We start from the raw sequence: 23,795 nt of genomic DNA, 5'->3' as shown, positions 1-23,795 counted from the left end.
TGCCCCTCCCACCTCAGTGTCTCCTTTTCCTTCCTAACTCTCTTGTTCTTCCTTCTCTCTAATAAGGGTCTGGCTAAGCAGGCCAAAACTGCTGTGAGCATGTGGTCAGAAAGAGGCAGATAAAAGCAATGCCCTAAACAGCCCAATGCTGACACAAGTTTGCCAGGTCTCAGAGTGGCTGATAAGACCATGTGCTGTGCCTGTGTTTTTCCAGCTGTGAGGTTACAAGTGACAGCCTACAGCAAACATAGACGCTGCTATCTTTGCTATACTTTTCTCTCTCTTTATGTGTGTGTCTTGTTTTCTCTTCTAGGAAATGGGATCAAAATTTAACAGCAACAACTGTTCCAGTCCATCTCAACTAATTTCTACTCTTTCCCCCCAAAAGGACAGTTATTACCATCTTTAAAATAGTCTAAAAGGCTAATAAGGAGGTTTTTTCCTTCTGAAACCTCTCTCCAGCTAAAAAGATGTTAAAATTAAAGCCTTATTTAATACTCCACATTTCAAATGCTTTAAGTTGTTCTTCCTTTTTTCTCCCCTGTATTTTTAATAAAAGGTTTAAAGGATTTTTAAAGGTATTTGCACCATGTACTAAGCAGGCTGAGGCCTCTGTTACCAAGCCCCAAACCTTGTTTAAACATTGGAGAGTGATGAAGTTATGTTAACACCTTTGACTATTTTGGCCCATATATTTTCCATCTAAATTAATTCAACACGCCCTTCACTGGCTTCCATTGGAATCGTTGGCTAGCACTAGTGTTTGTCCTGAAAATGCAGGAAAGAAAGACAAGATGCAAGAAATGTGTTTTACTTAGGCTGCAGCCTTATTAAGTAACATATCTGGGAACTATCCAACAATAACTTGTAGAGGTCATGATTCCTTCCTTAATTGTTTCCACCAGCTGGAGGGCTACTAATATAACTCCTCAGATGGGAGCTTTCAAACCTGAGTGGTGCTGCGAAGCCGTGCACCAGGTCGCAATGCCTGGAATGGGAAGCCAGGCCCAGCCTGTGGGACAGAAGCTGCTGCCTTTAGATGATTGTGAGGCAGGCTCACTCTCAGTGATAGGTTAATCTGACCCTGGGCATAACAACCAATCTAGAATCTTCCCAGGATTCACCATTAGGGAAAAACTGTTACAGATGACTCCTGACCCTCCACACACTGTAGTCTATGTGGTGCATAACACATTGTATGCACCAGCATAGCAAGCTATGGTGCGAGATTCTGTCGGCTGTGTCACACCAGAACAAAGGACTCCGAAATATTTCCATAGGGAAAAAAGGCAATGCAAAGTATTAACTGACTCCCTGTTCACAGCAAAATTTTACTGTTCTATCACCACAGATGATGCTGCTGTGTTACTGCTCAATAATACACAAATAAATCTTTTTGGTCCTTTACCATGCACAGCTGGTGAAACCTGACTTTTGAAGTTTCCAGCAATCCCCTTGGGATTTGGCTTCACCATCCCTGTTAAAAAGGGACTGAAGGTTGACAGTTCTTCAAACAGTTTTCACTTGGGCATAGCATTGTCAGTTTTCAAGCTATTGCTTCTGTTTGATAGATGACAGATATAAGAGACCTTAACTACTGAAAATACCAACTCCTTATGAGCACCTAATGCAAAGATTTTGCCAGGATATAGATCCACATATAATAAAAGATTTACTATTTCCTGCTGTTACATAACTCAGGTTTGTTAATGATAAACCTGGCATGTGCTGCAACATATTGAATATGAGCATCTGTTCTAATCAAAGACTCGTCAATGAACACAATTAACTGTGCTACCATATAGAGACGTACATCAGTTAAGAAATTCAATCTGGCTGGTCTATGCAAGAGGTCATAACACTGTCTCTACAGCTTCTCACATCTACCTAAGTCATGTGACTGATTTTTGTTTAGAGATGAACAACATTATTAAGCATTCTAATTTCAACAATGGAAACCACCACCATCCAGCAAAAAAGGAGTGGTGAAAGCAAGACTGGTTCTGCACAGAAATGGAGAAGCTAATGTAATAAAGTTCACATTCCTGAATCATCTATCTAGTCAGGATGATTTTCCCCACTTCTTTGCCAGGATGTGGAGGCAAGGCACCAACAAAATTGCATCACTGTACTTACTACAGTTTTATTTTCTGTATTTCTCAAAGAAAGTCTCATGAAAAATTACAAACCAAAAGGAGAATACTAATACACTGGCATCACCCCATTAAAAAAAGGGAACAAGACTTCTGATCTTTGTAATGCTCACTGCTTTTGCTGGTGGTCAGTGTCCATCTCAATGGAAAGCTTTAGGGTAGATCTACACTGGAGTTGGAAGATATCATTTCTAGTTCAAGACGACATCCTCGAGTTCTGTGATTTAGCTAGGATGCTAAAAATGAAAGTGTAGCCCTGGCAGTGGGAGGGGCTAACTTTCCTGAGTATGTAGCTAGGGTTTAGGATGGGATCGTACTTGAGGCGGCTAGCCCTCCCACCACTCGCACTGCCATGGCTACACTTCGTGCTAGCAGGGTACATGCTTGCCTTGTGATGTCAAAGAGACATCTCCAGTGTAGGCATACCCTTAGTATTGTTACGCCTTTTTCCCATGCTCACATAATGAAATCTATAACTCATTACGTCATTGGAAAACAAAAGACTAATTAGAAGGGAACTGGTCAAGCTTTTAAGTTGACTGGCTGGTATCCCACCTCAAAGGTTCTACACCCACATTGTTTTATTGAAAGAAATGTGACTCAATCAGTTTTATTTTATTAAAATTCAAAACAGGAAAACAAACAAAGCTACTGTTAATAATATTAAACTAAACTCAAAGTATTAAAGCTATCAGATCAATTCAACAAATCAAACAAAGTTAGTCTCAATTTAGGATTGGAGTTAAATCATTACATACCAAAAAAAAATCAATATTTATAGAGTCTAAGAACTAGAGTCAATTCCTACACCGTGGCTAATCCTTTCCACCCTGACCCCAGAAGATGACATAATACAGACTTTAAGAGAGTACTTTTCATAAACAGAAGTTTAACTACTCTTATTTACCTGAAGTTACAGATGACAACTGAAACAGAAATGGAACCGAAACTGCCTTAGTTACACTGATGAATGATTTCTTCCAGTCAACAGATAGAGGATATCCTCCTGGATGTCTCTGCAGCATTCAGCTCTGTTGACCATAAGATTCTGCTGTGTCACGTGAGAGAGGTGGCTAGGGTCCAGGGTCAGACACTAAAATGGTTTAAGTCCCTCCTGGAGGGTTGCACCCAACAAGTAGTGATGGAAATTTGCACCTTCACATTAGGCCCCGCCCAGCTGGTAAGTGAACAAATGGGGCCAGTGACAGTGGGGTTCCAGGAGGCTCCCTGCACATATAGAATCATAGAATCATAGACTATCAGGGTTGGAAGGGACCCCAGGAGGTCATCTAGTCCAACCCCCTGCTCGAAGCAGGACCAATTCCCAGTTAAATCATCCCAGCCAGGGCTTTGTTACATGCGAGGCACAGGATACTAGATCCCTGTGGGTGAAAGACGCAGAGGGAGGGCAGTGCTCCCTGATTATACTGATGCATTTTTTTTCAATTTCTGCATGCCAGATAAAATGGACATTTACTGACGACTAACAATTTAATGTGACATGAGCATTGCAGCACAGAAGAGATAACAATAGCCACTCTAGTATTAAAATCACTTCGTGGGGAAATGGAAGTATTTTTCTCCTCTATACAATGTCTAAACAATGTTCATGGATTTTGCAGGATGCAATAAATCAGTGCCTGCCATGGCTGTGCCTTCATTTTACTACACTTACCTAAAGGTTAAAGTGCATTCACTCCTTCTAAGCTACATTTAAGATACAATATTTTAAAAAGAAAATAAAAATGCTTCACTTGCACAGGGGACATAAATCACATGTGCTTAGGGAGCTGGGAATTAATATTTTTCCTGTTAAATATGTTCTACTTGCTGCAAGCATTGCTCGGATTTATGATACACTCAGAGATCACAATTTAGTGTGCCTAAGTTTTCTGGATCATCGCACAAGTCAGTCCCGCAGTGATTACTAACTCATGCTTAGCACTTCAATACTTGTTCATGAAAAGACTGAAATACATGTATACATTGACCACATATGGTCAATTTTATGTATGCCTCTTAATCACTAAATGAAGCCTAGTCCCAGAGGGTTAAATACCACTAGATTAAAGGATGAACAAAATGTTTTTAAACAACATGACTGGTTTCCAGGCATTCACGTTATGTAAGGTAAAACGAAAGCTCCAAAAGACTAACTCATAATATTTAAACCTCTATGCAATCATTTCTCTCTGCTGTCTCACCAGGATTGTTCTGGCTATTCCCTACCCAGAAAAACAAGCCAAAACATCAGTCTTTTCTGATGGGGAAAAAAGTGAAGGGAATAACCTATACATGTACCCTGTATTAAGTGAAACGCAAAATGTTATATAATTAGCCTTGTTAGCATATTTATGCCTCAAACATTAAAATGCAAACACTGTTCAAAACGAAAAGCTTGCAATTCTGTAAGTAAAACACAAGAGAACAATAAAGACCCCAGTCTGCCAACTAGATACTACTGTTTTTGCATCTGCCTCTAGATAACAATATACTTTCACCAAATTATTTGCTTTTTCATTACCTACCCTGTCAGGGTTCCCTCCCCACTCTGAACCCTAGGGTATAGATGTGGGGACCCGCATGAAAGACTCCCTAAACTGATTTTTATCAGCTTAGGTTAAAACCTTACCCAAGGCACAAATCCTTCCTTGTCCTTGGTTGGGTACTGCTGTCACCACCAAGTGAGTTAAACAAAGATTCAGGAAAAGGACCACTTGGAGTTCCTGTTTCCCTAAAATATCCCCCCAAGCCCTTCACCCCCTTTTCTGGGGAGGCTTGAGAATAATCTACCAACCAGATAGGTAAACAAGGTGATCACAAACTGGACCCTAAAAACCAATCAGGTTCTTAACATCAGAATTTTATTATTAAAACAAATTAAAGAAGCACCTCTAAAATCAGGATGGAAGGTAATTTTACAGGGTAATCAGATTCAAAACACAGAGGATTCCCCTCTAGGCAAAACTTTAAAGTTACAAAAAACAGGTATAAACCTCCCTCTTAGCACAGGGAAAATTCACAAGCTAAAACAAAAGATACTCTAACGCATTTCCTTGCTATTACTTACTATTTCTGTAAATTTAGATATATCATTCAGTAGGAGCTAGATTACTTGCTTGGTCTCTTTCTTTGTCTCCCGAGAGAACACACACAAAGAACCAAAGCAAAACCCTTCCCCCCACAGATTTGAAAGTATCTTCTCCCCTTATTGGTCCTTTTGGTCAGGTGCCAACCAGGTTATCTGAGCTTCTTAACCCTTTACAGGTAAAGGAGGGATTTTATTGCTACCCTTAGCTGCATGTTCATGATATACCCTATTATATATTTTGAGCAAAACAACTGAATGTGCAAAACACACACTTAATTGATGCTGATCTGGCTTGACTGACGTGAAAGTAATATAAAAACCCCAAAATTCAGGATTCAACTGTCCTGTCGTCCATGATTTTACTTTCACATTTTCCACTATTTTAATGCCACACACTGTGACATACCCTTCTTCACAAACATAGATTTGAGTTAAAAATCTGAAGTTTCAAGAAAATATTCTGAACCAGGAGATAAGGAACTAGATCAGCATTTTCATCTGCCACATTTCAGCCTTTTCTTCCTGTTTTGGGATCAAGCTATGGCCTTTGTATTTGAGATCAGTTATGCTGGCTAAGTTGGAGAATGTCCAAAACTTCTCTGAATCATTTTTTATTATTTTAATCCTTGTTTGTTATTGCTTAAACTAGTTTTCCACGGTGAATGCAACAAAGTGTTTTCAGCCTCTAATCTGTCAAGTCCTCCCAAAATCTCCTTCCATTGTTTTAGAAGTTTAGTACCTCACTGGAGAGTCCTTAAAATATTTGTGTAAAACATTTTCTATGTTTTGCATAGTTAAAGTTTTAAATCTACATATAGTAGTTGGATGCAAACAGAATCTTCTTGAGAGCTCCATCAGACAACCAGGAGGTTGATGTTAATTGTGATTTTTGAATTTTAACATGCTTTAGGACTGTGCTAGGTGTTACTTCTTTCAAATGATCTTTAAAACTATGCTATATGCCCATACATCAGAAGTTTATGATGACTGACAAGTTCTTTTATGTTTATTATTTGTTGTCTGGCCTCAGTTACATTTTTTTCCCGCTGTATTCTCGGATGGCATCTTCAGAAACTCAGATAATCTTATATGGTTTTCTTTTTAGATGTAGAAACAATAGCATTAATTAGGAATTCATTTTTTCTTCTAAGATTGTTTGTAACCATTATTGAGTTATTTCCTATGGCCCAACCATTTGCATTAAAATGGCAATACTGATCGTTCAAGTTCTTCCTTTAATTCTCCTGTACAACTCCACTGGCATCACTTAGTAGTAGATTTGTAAGTATAACTCTTCCTTACAGATTATATGCAGGCAAAGTGCACCAATCATTTCTTTAGAATGCTCATTCTTGGTCTTCAAAGTTTCAATGATCTTAGCAGTCTTATCAAGGTGAGGTCTTTGCCTTTCTGTAGTTTTTAAGGAATAATCACCAATTGCCCTTGCCAGTTTTGGCATGTTGAAAATGGAGAGATTACACATGAATGCTGCAGATCTTCGAAGGCCTGGAACCGGGACTTAAATCATCATCAAGGCCACAAGGGACCTGTGATTATCTAGTCTGACCTCCTGTATAACACAGGCCATAGAACTTTCCCAAAATAATTCCTACAGCGTATCTTGCAGAAAGACATCCAATATTGATTTAAAAACGGTCAGTGATGAGAATCCACCACAACCCTTGGTAATTGTTCCAATGGATAATTACTCTCATCATTAAAAATGTACGCCGTATTTCCAGTCTGAATTTGTTTAGCTTCAAATTTCAGCCATTGGATCATGTTATACTTTTCTCTACTAGATTTAAGAGACCATTCTTAAATACTTGTTCCCCGTGTAGATACTTATGGACAGTAAACAAGTCACCCCTTTATCTTCTCTTGGTTAAGGTAAATTGATTGAGCTCTTTGAGTCCTTCACTATAAGGTATACGCAAAAAGAAAAGGAGTACTTGTGGCACCTTAGAGACTAACCAATTTATTTGAGCATGAGCTTTCGTGAGCTACAGCTCACTTCATCGGATGCATACCGTGGATGAAGTGAGCTGTAGCTCATGAAAGCTCATGCTCAAATAAATTGGTTAGTCTCTAAGGTGCCACAAGTACTCCTTTTCTTTTTGCGAATACAGACTAACATGGCTGTTACTCTGAAAACTATAAGGTATGTTTTCTAATCCTTTAAATCATTCTTGTGGCTCTTCTCTGAGCCCTCTCCAATTTATTAATATCCTTCTTGAATTATGGGCACCAGAACTGGATACAATATTCCAGCAGCAGTTGCCCCAGTGCCAAATATACATATAAAATATATACATGTATCTAATTCCTACTTGAGATTTTCCTGGTTATGCATCCCAGGATCGTGTTAGCTCTTTTAGCTACAGCATCACAATGAGAGCTAATGCTCTCTGACTGTGTAAGGTTCTGGAGATGGCTGTGGGGATGTTCTAGACAGAGGTTGCACCAATTAAGAACATAAGCATGACCATACTGGGTCAGACCAATAGTCCATCTAGCCCAGGACCATATCTTCCAACAGTGGCCAGTGCCAGATGCTTCAGAGGGAATGAACAGAAACAGGGCAGCTTCCAAGTGATACATCCCGTTGTTCAGTCCCAGCAACCAGCAGTCTCAGGTTTAGGGACTCCCAGAGCATGGAGTTGTGTCCCTTACCATCCTAGCTAATAGCCAGGGTTGGAGCTATCCTTTATGAACTTATCTACATTCTTTTTTTAACCCAGTTGTACTTGTGGCCTTCACAACATCCCCAGCAACAAGTTCCTTAGGTTGACTGTGCGTTGTGTTAAGAAGCACTTCCTTATGTTTGTTTTAAATCTGCTGCATATTTATTTAAATTAGATGACCCCTGATTCTTGTGTTATGTGAAGGCGTAAATAACACCTCCTTATTCACTTTCTCCACACCAGTCATGATTTTATAGTGTTCTATCATATCCCTCCCTTCATCATCTCTTTTTCCAAACTGAACAGGCCCAGTCTTTTTAATCACTCCTCATATGGAAGCTGTTCCATACCCCAGTCATTTCTGCTGCCCTGCTCTGTACCTTTTTCCATTTCTAATATACCTTTTTTGAGACAGGCTATTCAAGGTGTAGGCATACCATGGATTTCTATGGTGGCATTATGATATTTGCTGTCTTATTATCTATTCCTTTCCTAATGTTTCCTAACATTGTTAGCTTTTTGACTGCCGCTGCATATTGAGTGGATGTTTTCAGAGAACTATCCACAATGACTCAAAGGATTTATGAAGTTCCTTACAGCGTATGTGTCTCTCTGTGCTGAAATCAATAACAAACATTTAGCAGTTATTTTATCTGCAAATCTCCAAGTGTTTAACAAACTCTCCCACCCCTCCCCATCGTGCCTGAGTCTGTGCTGGAGATGGCAATTTGGATCAAAAAAATAGAAACAATGGGAAATAAAAAAAAAGATTAAAAACATAAATTGTAAGTTCCTTTTAAGCAACAATATGAATAGAGTAACCTTGAGGACAATACTTAGTACCTCACACATTTTAAAACAAGATTAGTACTTATATAAATTATACGCAGCTTTCAAATTTGTACTGCACTTCATTGATCACTTAAGCATTTTTTATTAGATAAGTATTTATATTTGAGAAAGCTCTTTGAGGGGATATCTAAATTTTCATCATTCAGAAAACATCAACAATGAAAAATATGCTGTTATAGTCTCACTTTTTTGATTAATATGTGACAGGAAGTTTGATTTCTGTGCTCTATTTAAACATTTTCAAAATAACATTTAATAAGCTTTAAGAATGAATTCATGAACCAATTTCCTTCTAGGTGCCTACAAGTTTCAGATTCTGATTAAATGCTCACTTTGTAACAGTTTCAGTAGCTTATCAGTAAGTTGCAGGATAATACTGCAATTTATAAAGGATATGGGCTCCTAAGCATACGCAGCAATTGAGGCCTCTGATGGAAATCCAATATAAGACTCAAACATTATTTCTCTCTAGCAACAATTTCTTGACATTTCACTATTCCTATATGAACAGCAGATTTCTTAAAAAAACATCTTTATTACAACAATGTTTCACAAAAATAGGACAGTACTTCAGTCAATTTTGAAAATAAATGCTTTGGGGGCACTTCAAAAACTTGTACATCTTAATACTCTGGGGACTAGATACATATCAAATGATGATTTTCAGGTCCTTAACTATTAGAAATTACCCTCACGAGTCATGGCCACTCTTGAGCACCTTAGCTGGTTATTTATTTATTCCCCCCCCCAAAAAATTTTGCACGATCTTTGAGAAGCAAGGTAATGCTAAGCTGACCTTCAAATACAAAAAAGAACAGAAAAAATGAATGCAGTATTAATCATTCAGTTACATCAACGTAAACTTAGAGTAACTCCTTAACTTCAATGGCTCTACTCCAGATTTACAGCACTAATAGCAAAATTTGGCCCCAAAAACCTCAGAAGTAGGCATCTGAGATAGGGTTGAGGAACCTGGTAGAACCACATGGAATTGCTTTGCAGTTTTCTTTGAATAATCCAAAAATGTTGGCAACCTATTTTTTCACGTTCCCAAAGCATTTCCTAAGCATAAGCTTTTATGCACAATTCAAACATGTACTGTGAGGTAAGGAACAGAATTGGGAGATGAGTAAAAATTACACAAAAGCATTTCAAGGACAAAAAGGATTACATCCTCTGCAATATGAGTGTCACATCATGAGACCACCAAATATTATTGTGATGTGCTAGATATGATTACATACTCAGACTCTATTAGTCCTTTCAGTAAAGGCAATCACAGTTCAACACTTTCCAAATGCACTAACATTAGACAGAAGGTAATAGAAATAGACCATCTTAAAAAAGTGACAGACTAGGATTTAGCAGATGGAATAAAGAAATGGAAAATCTGCCTCATTTATTTTGCTTCTGTCTCACAAATGAGTGGGTGGATGGAAAAGTACCTGTCAAAGGGTTATATTTCCCTGCATGACAGGAAGGAATTACAGTAAATTCATAATTCAGCTATTAGCTGAAGAGTGAGATGGATTTACAGAGCTGCCACACAAAGACCACCAACTTGGATTTTCTCCTGATAATTCATAACTTAAAAATTACAGATGGGAGACACATAAATAAGGTCATCTAAGTCCATTTCCCTGTGCATCTTCCAGTATTCTATCCATTCTGATTACAGCCTTTAGAACAGAAAAGGTATACTGATATGTACTGGTCTGCACAGAGGTTCACAAGATACATATGTTTGTACTTAGCACTTCCTATGCTCTTTTACCCCCACCCGCTCATAATTAGAATCCTGCCTCCCCCTTCCCAGAGGAGAAAACTCTTCTAATTTTTCTATTCCTCCCTATTTAAGTGGGACAACTTTCCCACCTATTCCCATCACCTCTTCTCAAACACTAGCCCAGTCTAGCTTTCTATAACAGCATTGTGCCAAGAGCAACTGTGAGAAGTCTTCTGTTTTGTTTGTATTCTCTATTTTTTGGATCATAAAGCTCTTCTCTGATGTGTGTGTTTGGCTACAGTTATTACTCAATATATGTTTAAGTAGGTAAAAATACCCCTTAAGTTAAAGCTGTTGCTCTTATAAGCAATATCTGGTCTTTTAAAGAATTATGGCTTTTAAGGTGAACTATACTGAGGAACTCCTATAGCGCCCATACTTTTAAAGTGATAATGTTTTAAATTCTTATGAAAAAGTATGGAAATTTTTAAAATATGCTAAAATGTTATAGCCCTTAGTTTGTTCAGATAATAACTAAATTGTAAGATGGTGGTAATAAAATCTTAATATATATTTCCAGAGGTTTGCACAGTTCAGATAAGATGCATGAGAACTAGATAGTGGTTTAGTTTAATTCAATTTTGAAGCAACAATTCTCAAACATCATTTGATAAGGCGCCACATAAAAGTTTACTGACGAAAGTAAAAAGACACAGAGAATGAAACAGTTCTATGACAATTTGATAAACACCAGTGGCTATAAATGGCTTCATGGTCACTGGAAAGTTGTTGTTTCTGGGTTTCATTGGTAGTTGTAATTTATAATATATACAGGCCTATGTTAGAGTAAGAAATGTAGGGTACATTCTGACACTTATTTGTAATGCAGTTACACTCAGGCCACAGTCAGATCAAGATGCCATTGTACTAGACATTGTGCAAGCATATAGAAAGTCACTGTCCCTGCTTCAAAAAACATACAACCTATTTGACCGTAAACATAAAGGGAGGGGCAGAGAGAACATACTCTTGCAATGCTACAAAGGACAACTTCCTCTCTTATGTTCCCCAGGTGACAAGAAAGGGCTGAGGGGCCCAGAAATAACTGTCTGGTTGTCCCTTCTCCTGATCCTTCAAAGGACTGAAAACCCACAGTTCCTACTCCCTCCCCTGTAACATTCATGCCTACAAGCAACACATAGAAGATATTTCTCCACTCCTCTCAGAGACATATAATCCTATGGAAGATTAAAGCTACTTTAGAAGAAGAAGAAAAATAAACTATGCGCTACCCTGAAGACAGCGCACTGACATCTCACATATTACTACCCAGCCCAACAATTCAATAGCCTGCAAAGCATGGACACTACAGCAGTACTTGGAGCTTGGTGCATACAGCAACAAAAATAAAATATCTACGATTTTTATGACATAAATGCAGATCTACAAGCTCTCTCATCACCTCAAATTAGGAAAGATATTAATACTCTGGAGAAAGTGCCAGAGAGTAAAAAGTGCAAGTGGCCAGTACTAGAGAATTTCAATAGCTTCTGGGTGAGCAATAATAAATTAGTCAGAAATCACATTTTGATAAAATGTCACCATCCAGTTCTTGACCTGCAACTCAAGCCATAGCAGTTTATAAAGGAAATAAAGAGTGGGTACTTGCCCTATTGTAACTGTGGCTCTTTGAGAACCCACTTTTGAGAACCCACTTCAGGGGTGTATGTACTTTATGTGAGTGAGCTAGAATCTTTTTGAGTGGCGGTGTCTGTAGGGGCTGCCCCTGCACCCTGTATGCCCTCTGGCACTCCACCACCAAGGGCTTAAAGGGTGGTGAGGCTGCATCTGCTTGCCAGTGCCTTAGCTAACACAAAACCAAGCAGTCAAGGACTCCACAGTAGCATGGAAGGAAGATGGGTCGGGGAATACATGTGGATGCCATCTCAAAAAGCCACAGTTGCTGTAGATTAAGTAACCATTCTTTCTTCCACATAGATTCCACTTCCGGAGACTCACAAGCAGTAACTTGTGTCCTGTGGTGCTCACAGTCTACTAGAATAATGACTGCAAGACAGTTCTACCGACACAGGCGTCTGATCTCGAGCCCTCCAACAGAGAATAGTGCAGGGTGAAGGTGTGAATGGAACTCCAAGCAGCAATTTTGCAAACATTTTTTGAATTAGAATGCCTCAAGAGATGCAACAGAGGCTGCCTGGACTCTGGTGGAATGAGCCCTAACTTGCACAGGTGGGTCTAACTAGACCTGCTCATACCATGTCTCAACAGTCTGAAACCAGTTTGATAGGTTGCCCTTTCATTCTGTTGAGAAATGTTAGAAACAGTCTAGGACAGGGGCACTGTTCCCTCTAAGCTGTGTGCGTACACACACAGATCCTAAACCCCACACACACACACACAACGAAACACAGCACGCACAAAAATTTGCACAGAAGACAAGTTTGCGCACACGGCCTGTCAAAAATTAGAGTGAATATTGGACAGGGGTTGTTAATCTGTTTCTTTCTGAACCCCCCCCCCCCAACATGTTATAAAAACTCCATGGCCTAGCTAGCCACAACAACTGTTTTTCTGCATATAAAAGGCAGGACCAGCGTTAGGGAGTAGCAAACAGAGCAACTGCCCGAGGCCACACACCACAGGGGGCCCCATGAAGCTAAGTTACTCAGGCTTCAGCTTTAGCCCAAGGTGGCAGGGCTCAGGGTCCCGGGCTTCAGCTCCATTAAGTGGTGCTTTGGTTTTCTGCCCTGGGCCTCAACAAGTCTCATGGCAGCTCTGCTTGGTGGACCTCCTGAAACCTCCTCAAGTCCCACCCGGGGGGCCCAGACCCCTGGTTGAGAATGACTGGTCTTGGAGATTTCCTGAAGAGCTTTGTTCAGTAAATAGTGAGACAGGCACCTGGCAACATCCAAGGTATAAAGCATGGCTTGTCACCCAACTACGTTGAGGTTTGTGGAAGAAGACAAATAGGTGAATCATCATATTAAGATGAAAATCAGAAACCACTTTAGGTAAGAACCTTGGGTGAGGTCTCAAAGTCACTTTGTCCTTCTGGAAAACAGCATGGGAAGATCCCAACATCAGGGAGCTGAATCTCCCCTATTCTTCTGGCCAATGTAATGGCAATTAAAAGGGCAATTTTAATAGACAGTTGCTAGAAAGGAGAATATGCCAGCAGTTCAAAGGGAGAACCCATCAGATATGTTAAAACAATACTGAGATTCCAGCAGGAGGGTGGGTCTCTCTGATTGGTGGGAAGACTTGAATAAGCCCCATAAGGAATCTAGTCATGGCTGGATGGAAGAAAGCAGGGGGGCTTCCACCAGAGGGTGTTGAGCACAGATAGTCTCCCTCTGATGGCACTAATGGAGACACCTGAGTGTCCTAAGGTGAGCAGGTAGTAGAGAGTGATGACAAGCAGAGCCCCCACAGGGGACAGCCAATTCTCTACAGCTCAGATGAAGAATATCTTCCATTTGGTAGCATATGTGGGTTTAGTGGAGTCTTGCTGCTCTATGCTACAATATTTGGAACTGTCAAGGAGGAGGATCTATCTGTAGATGTTAGCCAGCCAGCATCCAGGCAGTCAGAGGGAGGGAAGAAGAGTCCAGCTGCAAAACTCACCCCTTCAATTGTACGATCATATCTGGATATGTTGATTGGAGGCCGTACTAACAAGTTCATGAGGTCACAGTACCAGAACTACCTGGGCCAGGCTGGGGCTATCAATATCATCAGGGCTGCATCCTGTCTGATCTTCCCAAGCACTCTCAGTATCAGGAGAATAGAGGGTAGGCATACATGACCCTCAGTGACCACAGAATGAGAAAGGACCTGAGAGAAAGCCATGACCAAGTTCCCCAATGGAGCAGAATCTGTGGTATTTCTTGTTTAGGTCTATTGTCCAATACCCCCACTTGCACAAGATGTCTTAAATCCTAGAAAGACCATTTATGGTTGTCTGAATATTGTCAGCAAGAACTTGTAGGTAGTACACATAGCATTCTGTAGACCAGGAATGTGAAGGGTTCGTTACTCATGTGGCTTGATGATTGATGCACTGGTCCTAACGATTGATTGTTTCCTGATGCGGTGGCAATGAGTATGCCTCTCCCTGTTTGTTGACACAGTATATTGTTGTAGTATTGTCACTGAGCACTTGTACTGTGTCACCCTGAAGTAACAGGAAGAAACACATGCACGCCAGTGGAATAGCATTCAATTCTACATCATTTATGTGGACATTTGACTCCTGGGGAGACCAGAGGCTGTGACTCTGAAGGTGGCCCACATGAGCTCCCCATCCCACTCTTCATGCATCTGTTATGAGTATCATGCCCGGATGGAGTCATTCAAGGGGGAAGGAGAAGGCAGATAAGGTGATTATCAGCTATCCAGACTTCTCCCCAAAACATGCTTCTGCATAGGGAGTTAATAGCTTTGCTCAAATTTCACTTCTCAGAGACACAAAAACAAGGGCAATTAGGAGTAAAATTTGCTATTTCACTGCAAGAGAAATAAGCTGTCAAATCAGCCCATCAAAGCAAATGGTAAAATCTATGTCAGCTTAACCTTAGAACTGAAAAACCAAAGAGATGTTATTAATTAGGGCCTCAATTATACCTATGCTTATTTAACATTAACATAAAATGGTGTGATATGTCCTCCCACTTCTAAATACCATTTTTATTTACTTTAACTTAACATGCCACTATTTTGGTGTGACATGCAAAATGTGTGCACTCCTCTTGCTACTCTGAGTTTTCTATCGAAGATTATTCCCCAAGCAGAGCCATTCCCAATGATCTAATCATGATATTACTAGTTCGATTGCAGTAGAAACACTCAAAAGGCAACCAAATGTGCTTCTACTTTTTAATATCACATTTTAAAGCAGTTTTATTTCCAACTATGCTGAAGCCCATATATTAAAGGAAAACTTTTCATTTTTAAAGATCTTCTCAAATAAATGTCTGTAAGAATTTAAAAAGTGAAAAGTCTCAAAATAGAAAACACGTTAAAAAAATTGAGTGCTACATTGTTTCCCTGATACTTTTCTCATGAGTCCAACTATCTCATATTTTTTTCTTAATATAATTGGAATTCTATATTTTCCTTCACACAGGTTTTTGTTTTGCTTTAGTTTTTTCTTTAAAAAAAAAGGAAATAAAGTTCTTCCTTTCAACCTAATATACTAGATTTTTATATGATGCAATATCTGGCATGTCAGTATCAATGAGATGATAGAGAATGCTGAAAACAGTTGAAATGAAGATTCTTCAAATGTTCACTGGAATTCTTGACATTAAAACAGCACAGTAGCTTTAGTAATTTACACTCACTCTCTCAACTAAGGATTTTTTTTACTTTATTCATTATAATTAGATTATTAAAATAGGATGAGTTTAATAGGTAGAAGTCCTCCATGGGCCTAATCCTATAAACCACCCATTTATAGAACTCAATAAGATTTCTTTGTGCCGGGAGACTACAGGACTGGCCCCTGTGTTCACAGTACTTTTCAAGAGCGTATTGAGAATATTTTACCATAAAAAAAGCAAAAACTGAGTTTAGGCAGATGGGTATTGAATTTCCATTTAACTCAAGCTATAGAAACAATAAGCACTAAGAAAGGCCTTTGCAGTTCATTCTGTCATGTTAGTATCAACAAATGCACGGGACTAAGAGTCTAATATGAACCACGAAGGATTAGTTTTCGAGCTCTTCACAACTGAAGGGGAAAACACAGCTCCCCCATATGATATTTTTATTATTTCTAAAGTGATCTCTTCTCCATGGTAATGACTGTCTGCAAGTCAATTTTATAAAAAAAGAAAGCAGCTTCAGAAAACTTACTGTGTTACAGGGCTGCTTAAGGTTTTGAAATTCAGATATATTATGTAATCATATCCTCTGTGCTGACATGTAAACTCACTTTGGAAATAAAAAAGGGTAGATGCAAAATGGAAGAAAGGCTGTATAGTATTCTAAATATAAATTCATAGTGTTTGAAATTCACCCCTGTGCTGATCCTCTGTCGAGAGTGAGGTTCACCCTTACGGAATTAAGGCATCAGAACTAAAAATAAAATGTTTTGATACTGTGAATTTGAAAGTAGAGTCAGATTTTAAGTTTTAAAAAAGCAGTTCTCTAGGCAAACAATAGTTTACTTAATGGCAACAGAGAAGATCTTTGTCTAAAGAGAGAAACACCAGAATAATAGAAAGGCATTATGTAACGTGAACAGGTGCATACAGTACATTGTTGCATATGCCTTAAATTTGACTTTTGGAATCAACCATATGCCAGGATAGATGTGGCAACAAATTCAACACGTTGTCATTATAATATTGGAATGTTCAGTAATCTGAACACTAAAAATTAAATTTCAAATCAGTTTGAATAAAATAAGCTAAAATATTTTAATAGACGGTTTTGCCATTACAACAAAAAGATAATGGCCCCTATCATTCCATCAACTATCAGACAGGATGAGGCTTGGACAGAGAAGGATGGAAAGGTTTGGAATCTGTGGTTAAAACTATGCCCTGCTTTCTTCCTGCAATCCCACAGAAGAATTTGCATGGGAATAAGGTTCTGTGGGAAACCTGCTATCTGGAAGTGGGATGGGGGGCTTCTTTCCTAAGTTGCTGACACCCACACCTAGATTAAATGAAGCTGCAAAAAACACAATCCCAATCCCTTGCTTGCAACTCCTTCAGAAAAACCCTTGCTCACTTTTAAGGCAACTGTTCTCCGAGAACACTTCCCACATTGTGGGAACTTAAAAGGGGGAAGTAATGTTGGCCGGAGTAGCAACAGAGACAAATGCTAGGGAATAAGAAATTTTACTCCCTTGCATATCCTCAATCATGCAATCACTGTGGTAAATAACATGTAGTAAAAAGCAGTCCCTTCTACATGTACATTTTGAGATACGGGGCATATTCCTGATTCCACTGCATTCAATAAAGTCATTTTGCTACCGAATTCAATGAGGCCGGGATCAGGACAATTAGGATTATCAGTGAATCATTGCTTCTCATGTGTTCATTTGACATAGCAAAAATGTTCCATCCTTCATTACATTTAAAATGAAACATTAAACTACTAACCTTCACCTCATATTTATTATCACTGAAGAATAGTAATGGCATTAACGGACTTATCATATATATGAAACATGACCAACGTCAAAAATAAAGGTTTTGAACTTACACTAAATACAGATTTGGAATGAAACGTTGATGCTAATCAATTAAAATTACTGATCTATCATAAACGTATATTTTTAAAAGGTTAGGCTTTCTGTATTCTTTTTAACAGGAAAACTTGCACACTTTCCACCTTTCTTTACTGGATAATCAATAAACTCCTTAGCCAACGGTCATAATCATACAGCTAAGGGTAGCCTAGAATTCCTCGTTACCTGTAAGGGGTTAAGAAGCTCAAATAACCTGGTTGGCACCTGACCAAAAGGACCAATGGGGAAAGAAGATACTTTCAAATCTTGGGGGGGGGGGAGGTTTTGTTTGGGCTCCTTGTTTGTGTGTTCTCTAGGGAAGCAGAGAAGCATCAGGTCAGAAAAACTCCTTCTCTTAAAATCATCCTAAAATGAGTCTCAATATTGCAAAAAGAGTAAGTAAATAAGGCAAGGCACATTAGATTATCTTTTGTTTTCAGCTTGTGAATTTTCCCTTTGCTAGAGGGAGGCTTATTCTGTTTTCTGTAACTTTGAAACTAAGCCTAGAGGGATCTCCTCTGTGTTTGTGAATCTTTTGTTACCCTGTAAAGTTATCTTCCATCCTGATTTTACAGAGTTGATTCTTTCATCTTTTCTTTAAATAAAATTCTTCTTTTAAGAACCTGATTGATTTTTCAGTGTCCTATAGACCCAAGGTGTTGGGTCTGTGCTCACCTTGTTTACCTATCTGGTTGGTAGATTATTCTCAAGCCTTCCCCAGGAAAGGGGGTGAAGGGCTTGGGGGGATTATTTTGGGGGAGATAGGGCTCCAAGTGGCCCTCCCTGAAGGTTTGTTTAAATCACTTGGTGGTGGCAGCATACCATCCAAGGACAAAGAAATTTGTGCCTTGGGGAAGGTTTTAACCTAAGCTAGTAGAAATAAGCTTAGGGGGTCTTTCATGCAGGTCCCCGCATCTGTACCCTAGAGTTCAGAGTGGGGAAGGAACCCTGACACCAACCAAGTAAGGACTTCTATGAAAGCACAGATGACAGTATTAAGGACAACCCACCAAGATACAGGTCAAGAAGTCTGGTGGGCTTTAAATTGAGGGAAGGTTCTGAAAGTTTGAGAGGGGTTCAATGGAACCATGTTTTGGGAACCTGCATGTCACTCAGAGATAATTTCATGGAAGGAGGAGTGAAGTCCATGCCTGTTGATCCTACAGAAGGCATCAAGAACAGCAATGTTTAAACAGGGACCATAAAGGGAATCATCTCAGACATTCCAGTATACCTACTTACACTAGCACTGTGTGTCTTCCTACACTCCCTTAGGGTGATCATTGTTCAGCAAGGCACAAAATGTCATTTTGTTCTAGGTGAGTATATTAGGCTGAGATTTAGGGACCAGTTCACCCAAGAGTGTTGTTTGCCAGAAGGCCATTTCTTGCCTGAAGGCACTGGTCCTACACTACATGAGAGAAGAAGTAATTAGAATAAACCCCCAGATGATACACTGCTGGCAAGGAAAGCGGCCCAAAACCCACAGCAGAAAAAGCTCTAGCCAGGCTGAGTCCTGTGAAGGAAAAGTGGCAGGCCGTTTCTTCACAGCCCCCATCCACCTGCAGGTATGTCCTCTTGCATTACTAGTGGTATTATAGCCACTAATGTAGCTGGCAGTAGAGCCGCTGCCTTTCACCTTTTTCCTCCTTTCTGCTGTTACATTACATTCAGCAAATTTTAGCAAGTGTGTGTGTTAGTGGGAATGGCATTTCTCCAAGGCCACCTCATACATTCACTGCTACATGGGTCAACGCCAACCTATACAGAAGTACTTCCTCCTCTTCCTACCATGAAACCATTACTAACAAAGTAGGCAGTGACACAGGAAACTGCTATTTTCCTTTGGTGTCTTACTTCCACGTTGGGGCTCCATGTGATACAGGCACACCTAAAAGCTGGGTGAGTAACGTGAACGTTGACTTTAGACGTGGCCTCTGGGGAGACGTAGGTTAGTAACTGGGTAGCATTTTGTTGCAATTGTGATTCAGAATATACAGAATATATCCCAGATTATAGTTTTACTATAGGAATGTTTGTAATATACAGTGATGTTGTTGGTAGTTTTTCCTGGTTCTAGGGGTTGTTTGGCAGGAAGATTTTAATCCTTCTAGATGGGAATTGTTGTTCCTCTCTTCTGTATGGACTGATCATGGTAGATGCTATACAGATGCAATGCCCTTTGTTCAGCAACTCTAAAGATCAGCATCATCAAGAGGGTTGAGTTGAACAGCTAAGGGAAGCGCTTAAGCAACTGTTAAAAATAAAGGAGCAAGCAGAAACCTAGCTGTAGCAGTAGGTTATGACTGAGCTGAAATACTGCCCTATTGAAGTCAATGGGAATTTTGTCATTGATTTCAGTGAGGCCAGGAATCTTAATGCTCGTTTGAGCTGTAGATTAGCAGATCACTTTTAAAGTAGATAGAAGGAATATTTTGTAGGGTTGAAATCGGGAGGCAGGGATGATTGGTTTGTTTTTGGCCACTTGTTTCTCTACTGAACTTTAAAATTAAAAAGAGTAGTTTTTATATAACCCTTACCTGGTTCTTCAAGGAGATATCCCAACTTCTCACAATAATGGAAGGTGGGAAGCAGGGCACTTAGTCATCATAATTTACATCATATTAGTTTGGAATACCACTGGAATAACAGAGATACTCTTCTATTTAAGATACACTCATTATAGTAAACATACATCAAGCTGCACCTGCTGTCCAAATTTGGAGGAAAAATTCCTGCTTCAGACCATATCTACTGGGAAGCCTATGAAAGCACATATTGCTAGTGCAGACAGAGAAATCGGTCCACTTTTGTCCTAACCCATTTTGTTTCCCTGGAACTGCTGTGGAACATTTTTGTGTTGAGGAAATACAGTCACTCTTCCAAAGGAGTTTGGATACTACAGTTTCTGCGTCTTTGTTATGATTCAACTGTGACCATTAGATGACACTGCAGAAGTGACATCTATATGAATACAAGTCATAGCAACATTATTATTATATTTTCAAAAGAGGATCCTCTCCCTTAAAGCTATGCTTTTAAGGCCAAATGTGTGGGCTGATGCTGTCCCCAAATCAAAGCAGAAAGGGAGTTCCTCATTAGCCTCAATTTACCATATGAAGGCGGTAGGGTCTGTTACCAAATCTACTCCCCTTATTGAAAATATTACATCAGAAACTTCCTTAGTGCGAGGAAGAGCTCACAGTGGTGAAAAGTGATCCAAGGATCTCAGTTAAACTTACAATGAACACACCATTAAAAAAGGCCAGTATATGAATCCAATAAATAAAAACGTCAGCGTGCAGTATTTAAGGCTATGCGTTGTGGGGGGAACCCAAATGATGTGAAAGAAGCTAAGTGGTGTTTGCTGGTCTCAGAGATCACAGAAGCCTCTCTGTGTGAAAACCATGTGGTCAGAGGGTGACCACTTCTCCACAGCATCATCAGCCCAGAAACCCAGGCAAAATAATAGTGGATGAGTTAGTGTTACCCTACACAGGTAGCACCTTCCACTATAAGAACTGATCTCCCAAGGAAAGATTCAGGAGCAATCACAAGACAAGTGAGCCTAGGAACTAGTGCATAGAAAAGGATGTCCATGTGCACAGCCCTGGCTTCTGCCAGGTATCCTGAGATCCATGGGGTTTCCAGAGATTTATGGGGGTAAGCCTTCTTCAAGGTCTGTGTGTGGGCAAATCCTGCCTCTCATCCTCCCCAAAAAATCAGAACAGTCTGAGTGGGAACTCTGAGTTTTTCCCAGGTAGATGACAATCTGGTCCTTAGAGAAGATCAGAACTGGTATGTTTAAAAAGAAGGTGACATGGCAGTTGATAAAATTTAAACAAGTTTTCATTTTAAATTGCAGTATATTTTGGGAAGAGATGGTAGGAAGGAAAGGAAGGAAAAAACTGGAGAAGGATTTTTTTTTAAATGTAAAAGGTAATAGAGAAACTTTCTAATTTTCACTTTATTTCCATTAGATTCAGTTTATTGTTCAATCCAGAAACATGAGGTAAATCCCTACAAGTAATATGTTTGGCACCAGAAACTAGACTAGACTGCCTTTTTATTTCAGTTTTTTATTTGTATCACTTCTATTTTTCTTCTCCCTAGATCAGATTCATGGTAAAAACTGTTCACAGTGCAGATGCCAAATGTATTTTGTATGAAATCAGGCCCCCACCTTCTTCTTTCTTAGTCCTCTTACAGTACCATCCTTTTCCCATTTAATTTCTCAAAGCTTGCTTTCCCTGCTGCACTCCACTGTTTCTTCTACATTCTCAAACTCTAATCATTTAATTCTGCTTCATCTCTCACCAGTTAATTCAAGAATTGGGTTGCTTTCTCTCTGAGCTTCTCCTCTTCTATCTTCTGTTCACATTCTCTCTATTGTACTCTAAGCGCTTTCATTTTTTTCATGCTTTATCCATATATTATTTTTCACTTCGTTTATCACACTTTTGTCTACTTCTATACATCTAGCTCCTGATCCTAAAAATTCATGTGAGTTAGGGTTTGCAGAATAAGATCCTACTCCCAGCAGCTGATTTTGATAACATGAAGACCATCTTAAGACTAGAATATTTACAAAAAGTGAATTAAAAAGGCGGTGAAAACCCAGTCTAAGCAAGTTTAAAATTTCCAATTATTATTTGCAGAATTCTTTTCCCATTATCACCAATCTCTAATAAATAGCATATGCATAGTAGTTCTGTTTATATAAACATTCTGAGTCTCAGTTCTTAAGATTTTACACAAGCAAAACACTCACTAATGTTAGCAGGAGTTTTAGTTGAATAAGGATAGAACCTAATTCTACTCTCACTGACTTCAGTGAAAGCTGAACTGAATTTATTCAAGGACTGCGAGCTTAGTCCCTCTGGCTTCTATCCTGCCACAACCTCTGTGCACGTTCACTCTTGTCCAAACGCTCATGGCCCTATATTATTCAATATTCCATCCTCAAAAAACTGGTATTTTTTGGAACCAAAGGTGGTGTATTCAAATTACATTACTGCTGACAATGTTCAGGATTAGAACAGTATGTTTGGATTAAAAATACAGTTAGTGGCATAAATTCTTCATAAAATATACTCCCTTGTTTATGCACACAGTGTACTTTTCCCATTTAGAAGGAATCTAATATCAAAAGTTTCTCTTTATTTTAAATATTTCCCCCCTATTACATTTGGGTAGTACAAAAATATTTAAAAACAAAAATATGAACTGAAAAAATAGTAAATAGAATATTTTCCTAAATGTATTATCTCTAAATATTCTCCCATTGAAGCCATGCTTATCAGCATGCACGCAAGCATACTGGCGAGTCTGTCCACTAGTAACTCCAACACAATCATGCATGTACCTTGCAGCAAACATAAAATACATTATTCTACAGTAAAGACTGCAAAGAGAACAGACCTGCATGCATCTGTCATTTATTTTCTACTTTCCAAAAGGCCCGATACAGGCACAACTGAGCAGCTGAATCAATTTCTACAGATATTTACTGTTATTGTATTAGCTTACCAACCATCTTGGGCACGCAGATGCATATTTATAAAACATACATTTTAGTTTTCAAAACAATCTCTCAAATAATATGTAGTTCATATGAAAATAGGTGTACAGTAACCTTGTATTCATTAATGACATTCTACGACAACAGAATAAAAGCCATTGTAAAAATCTATTTCGCTTTTGGAAAAAGCAACACAATTATAAAATATATACAAACATAATTTTTGCTGGGTGGTTGTTTTTGTTTTGTTTTTTTTTACTCACCAGTTGTTTCCACAATGCCCTCTAGGATGACGACAATCTCAAACTGTTCAGTTTGCATGCTTCGCTGAGAGAGGTCATAGAAGGGGCTTTTGGCATCAATCACATGGCAGATTGTAAGCGGGGAAACAAGAAAAAGTTGATCTGCCCCTGTGCTAAAACCTACATCCAGTTCAAGTTGATCGAGAGGGAGGAACTCGCCCTCAGGTGTCTGCCGAGACTAGACAAGCATGCAGAAAAAAAA

The 23,795-nt window shown here is 39.1% G+C and overlaps 1 protein-coding gene across 2 annotated transcripts in view; it reads right to left on the bottom strand.

Annotated features, from left to right (window-relative positions):
- The window catches only part of KCNJ3 (potassium inwardly rectifying channel subfamily J member 3), a 207,194-nt gene that overhangs the window by 166,210 nt on the left and 17,189 nt on the right, over nt 1-23,795 (bottom strand). Inside the window, exon 2 of one of the 2 annotated variants that reach the window (XM_084642903.1) lies at nt 23,555-23,771. The exons of the other annotated variant lie outside the window; for it this stretch is intronic. Within the exon in view, the coding sequence (XP_084499029.1) occupies nt 23,555-23,771 (217 nt within the window). The remainder of the gene's footprint in view (nt 1-23,554; nt 23,772-23,795) is intronic. 2 annotated transcript variants of the gene reach the window in all.

Source organism: Lepidochelys olivacea, assembly GCF_965140295.1.
Source record: "Lepidochelys olivacea isolate rLepOli2 genome assembly, chromosome: 11".
NCBI classification, from domain to species: domain Eukaryota; kingdom Metazoa; phylum Chordata; order Testudines; family Cheloniidae; genus Lepidochelys; species Lepidochelys olivacea.
The sequence above is the reverse complement of the archived record's forward strand: the minus strand, read 5'-3'. Positions and strand labels throughout refer to the sequence as shown.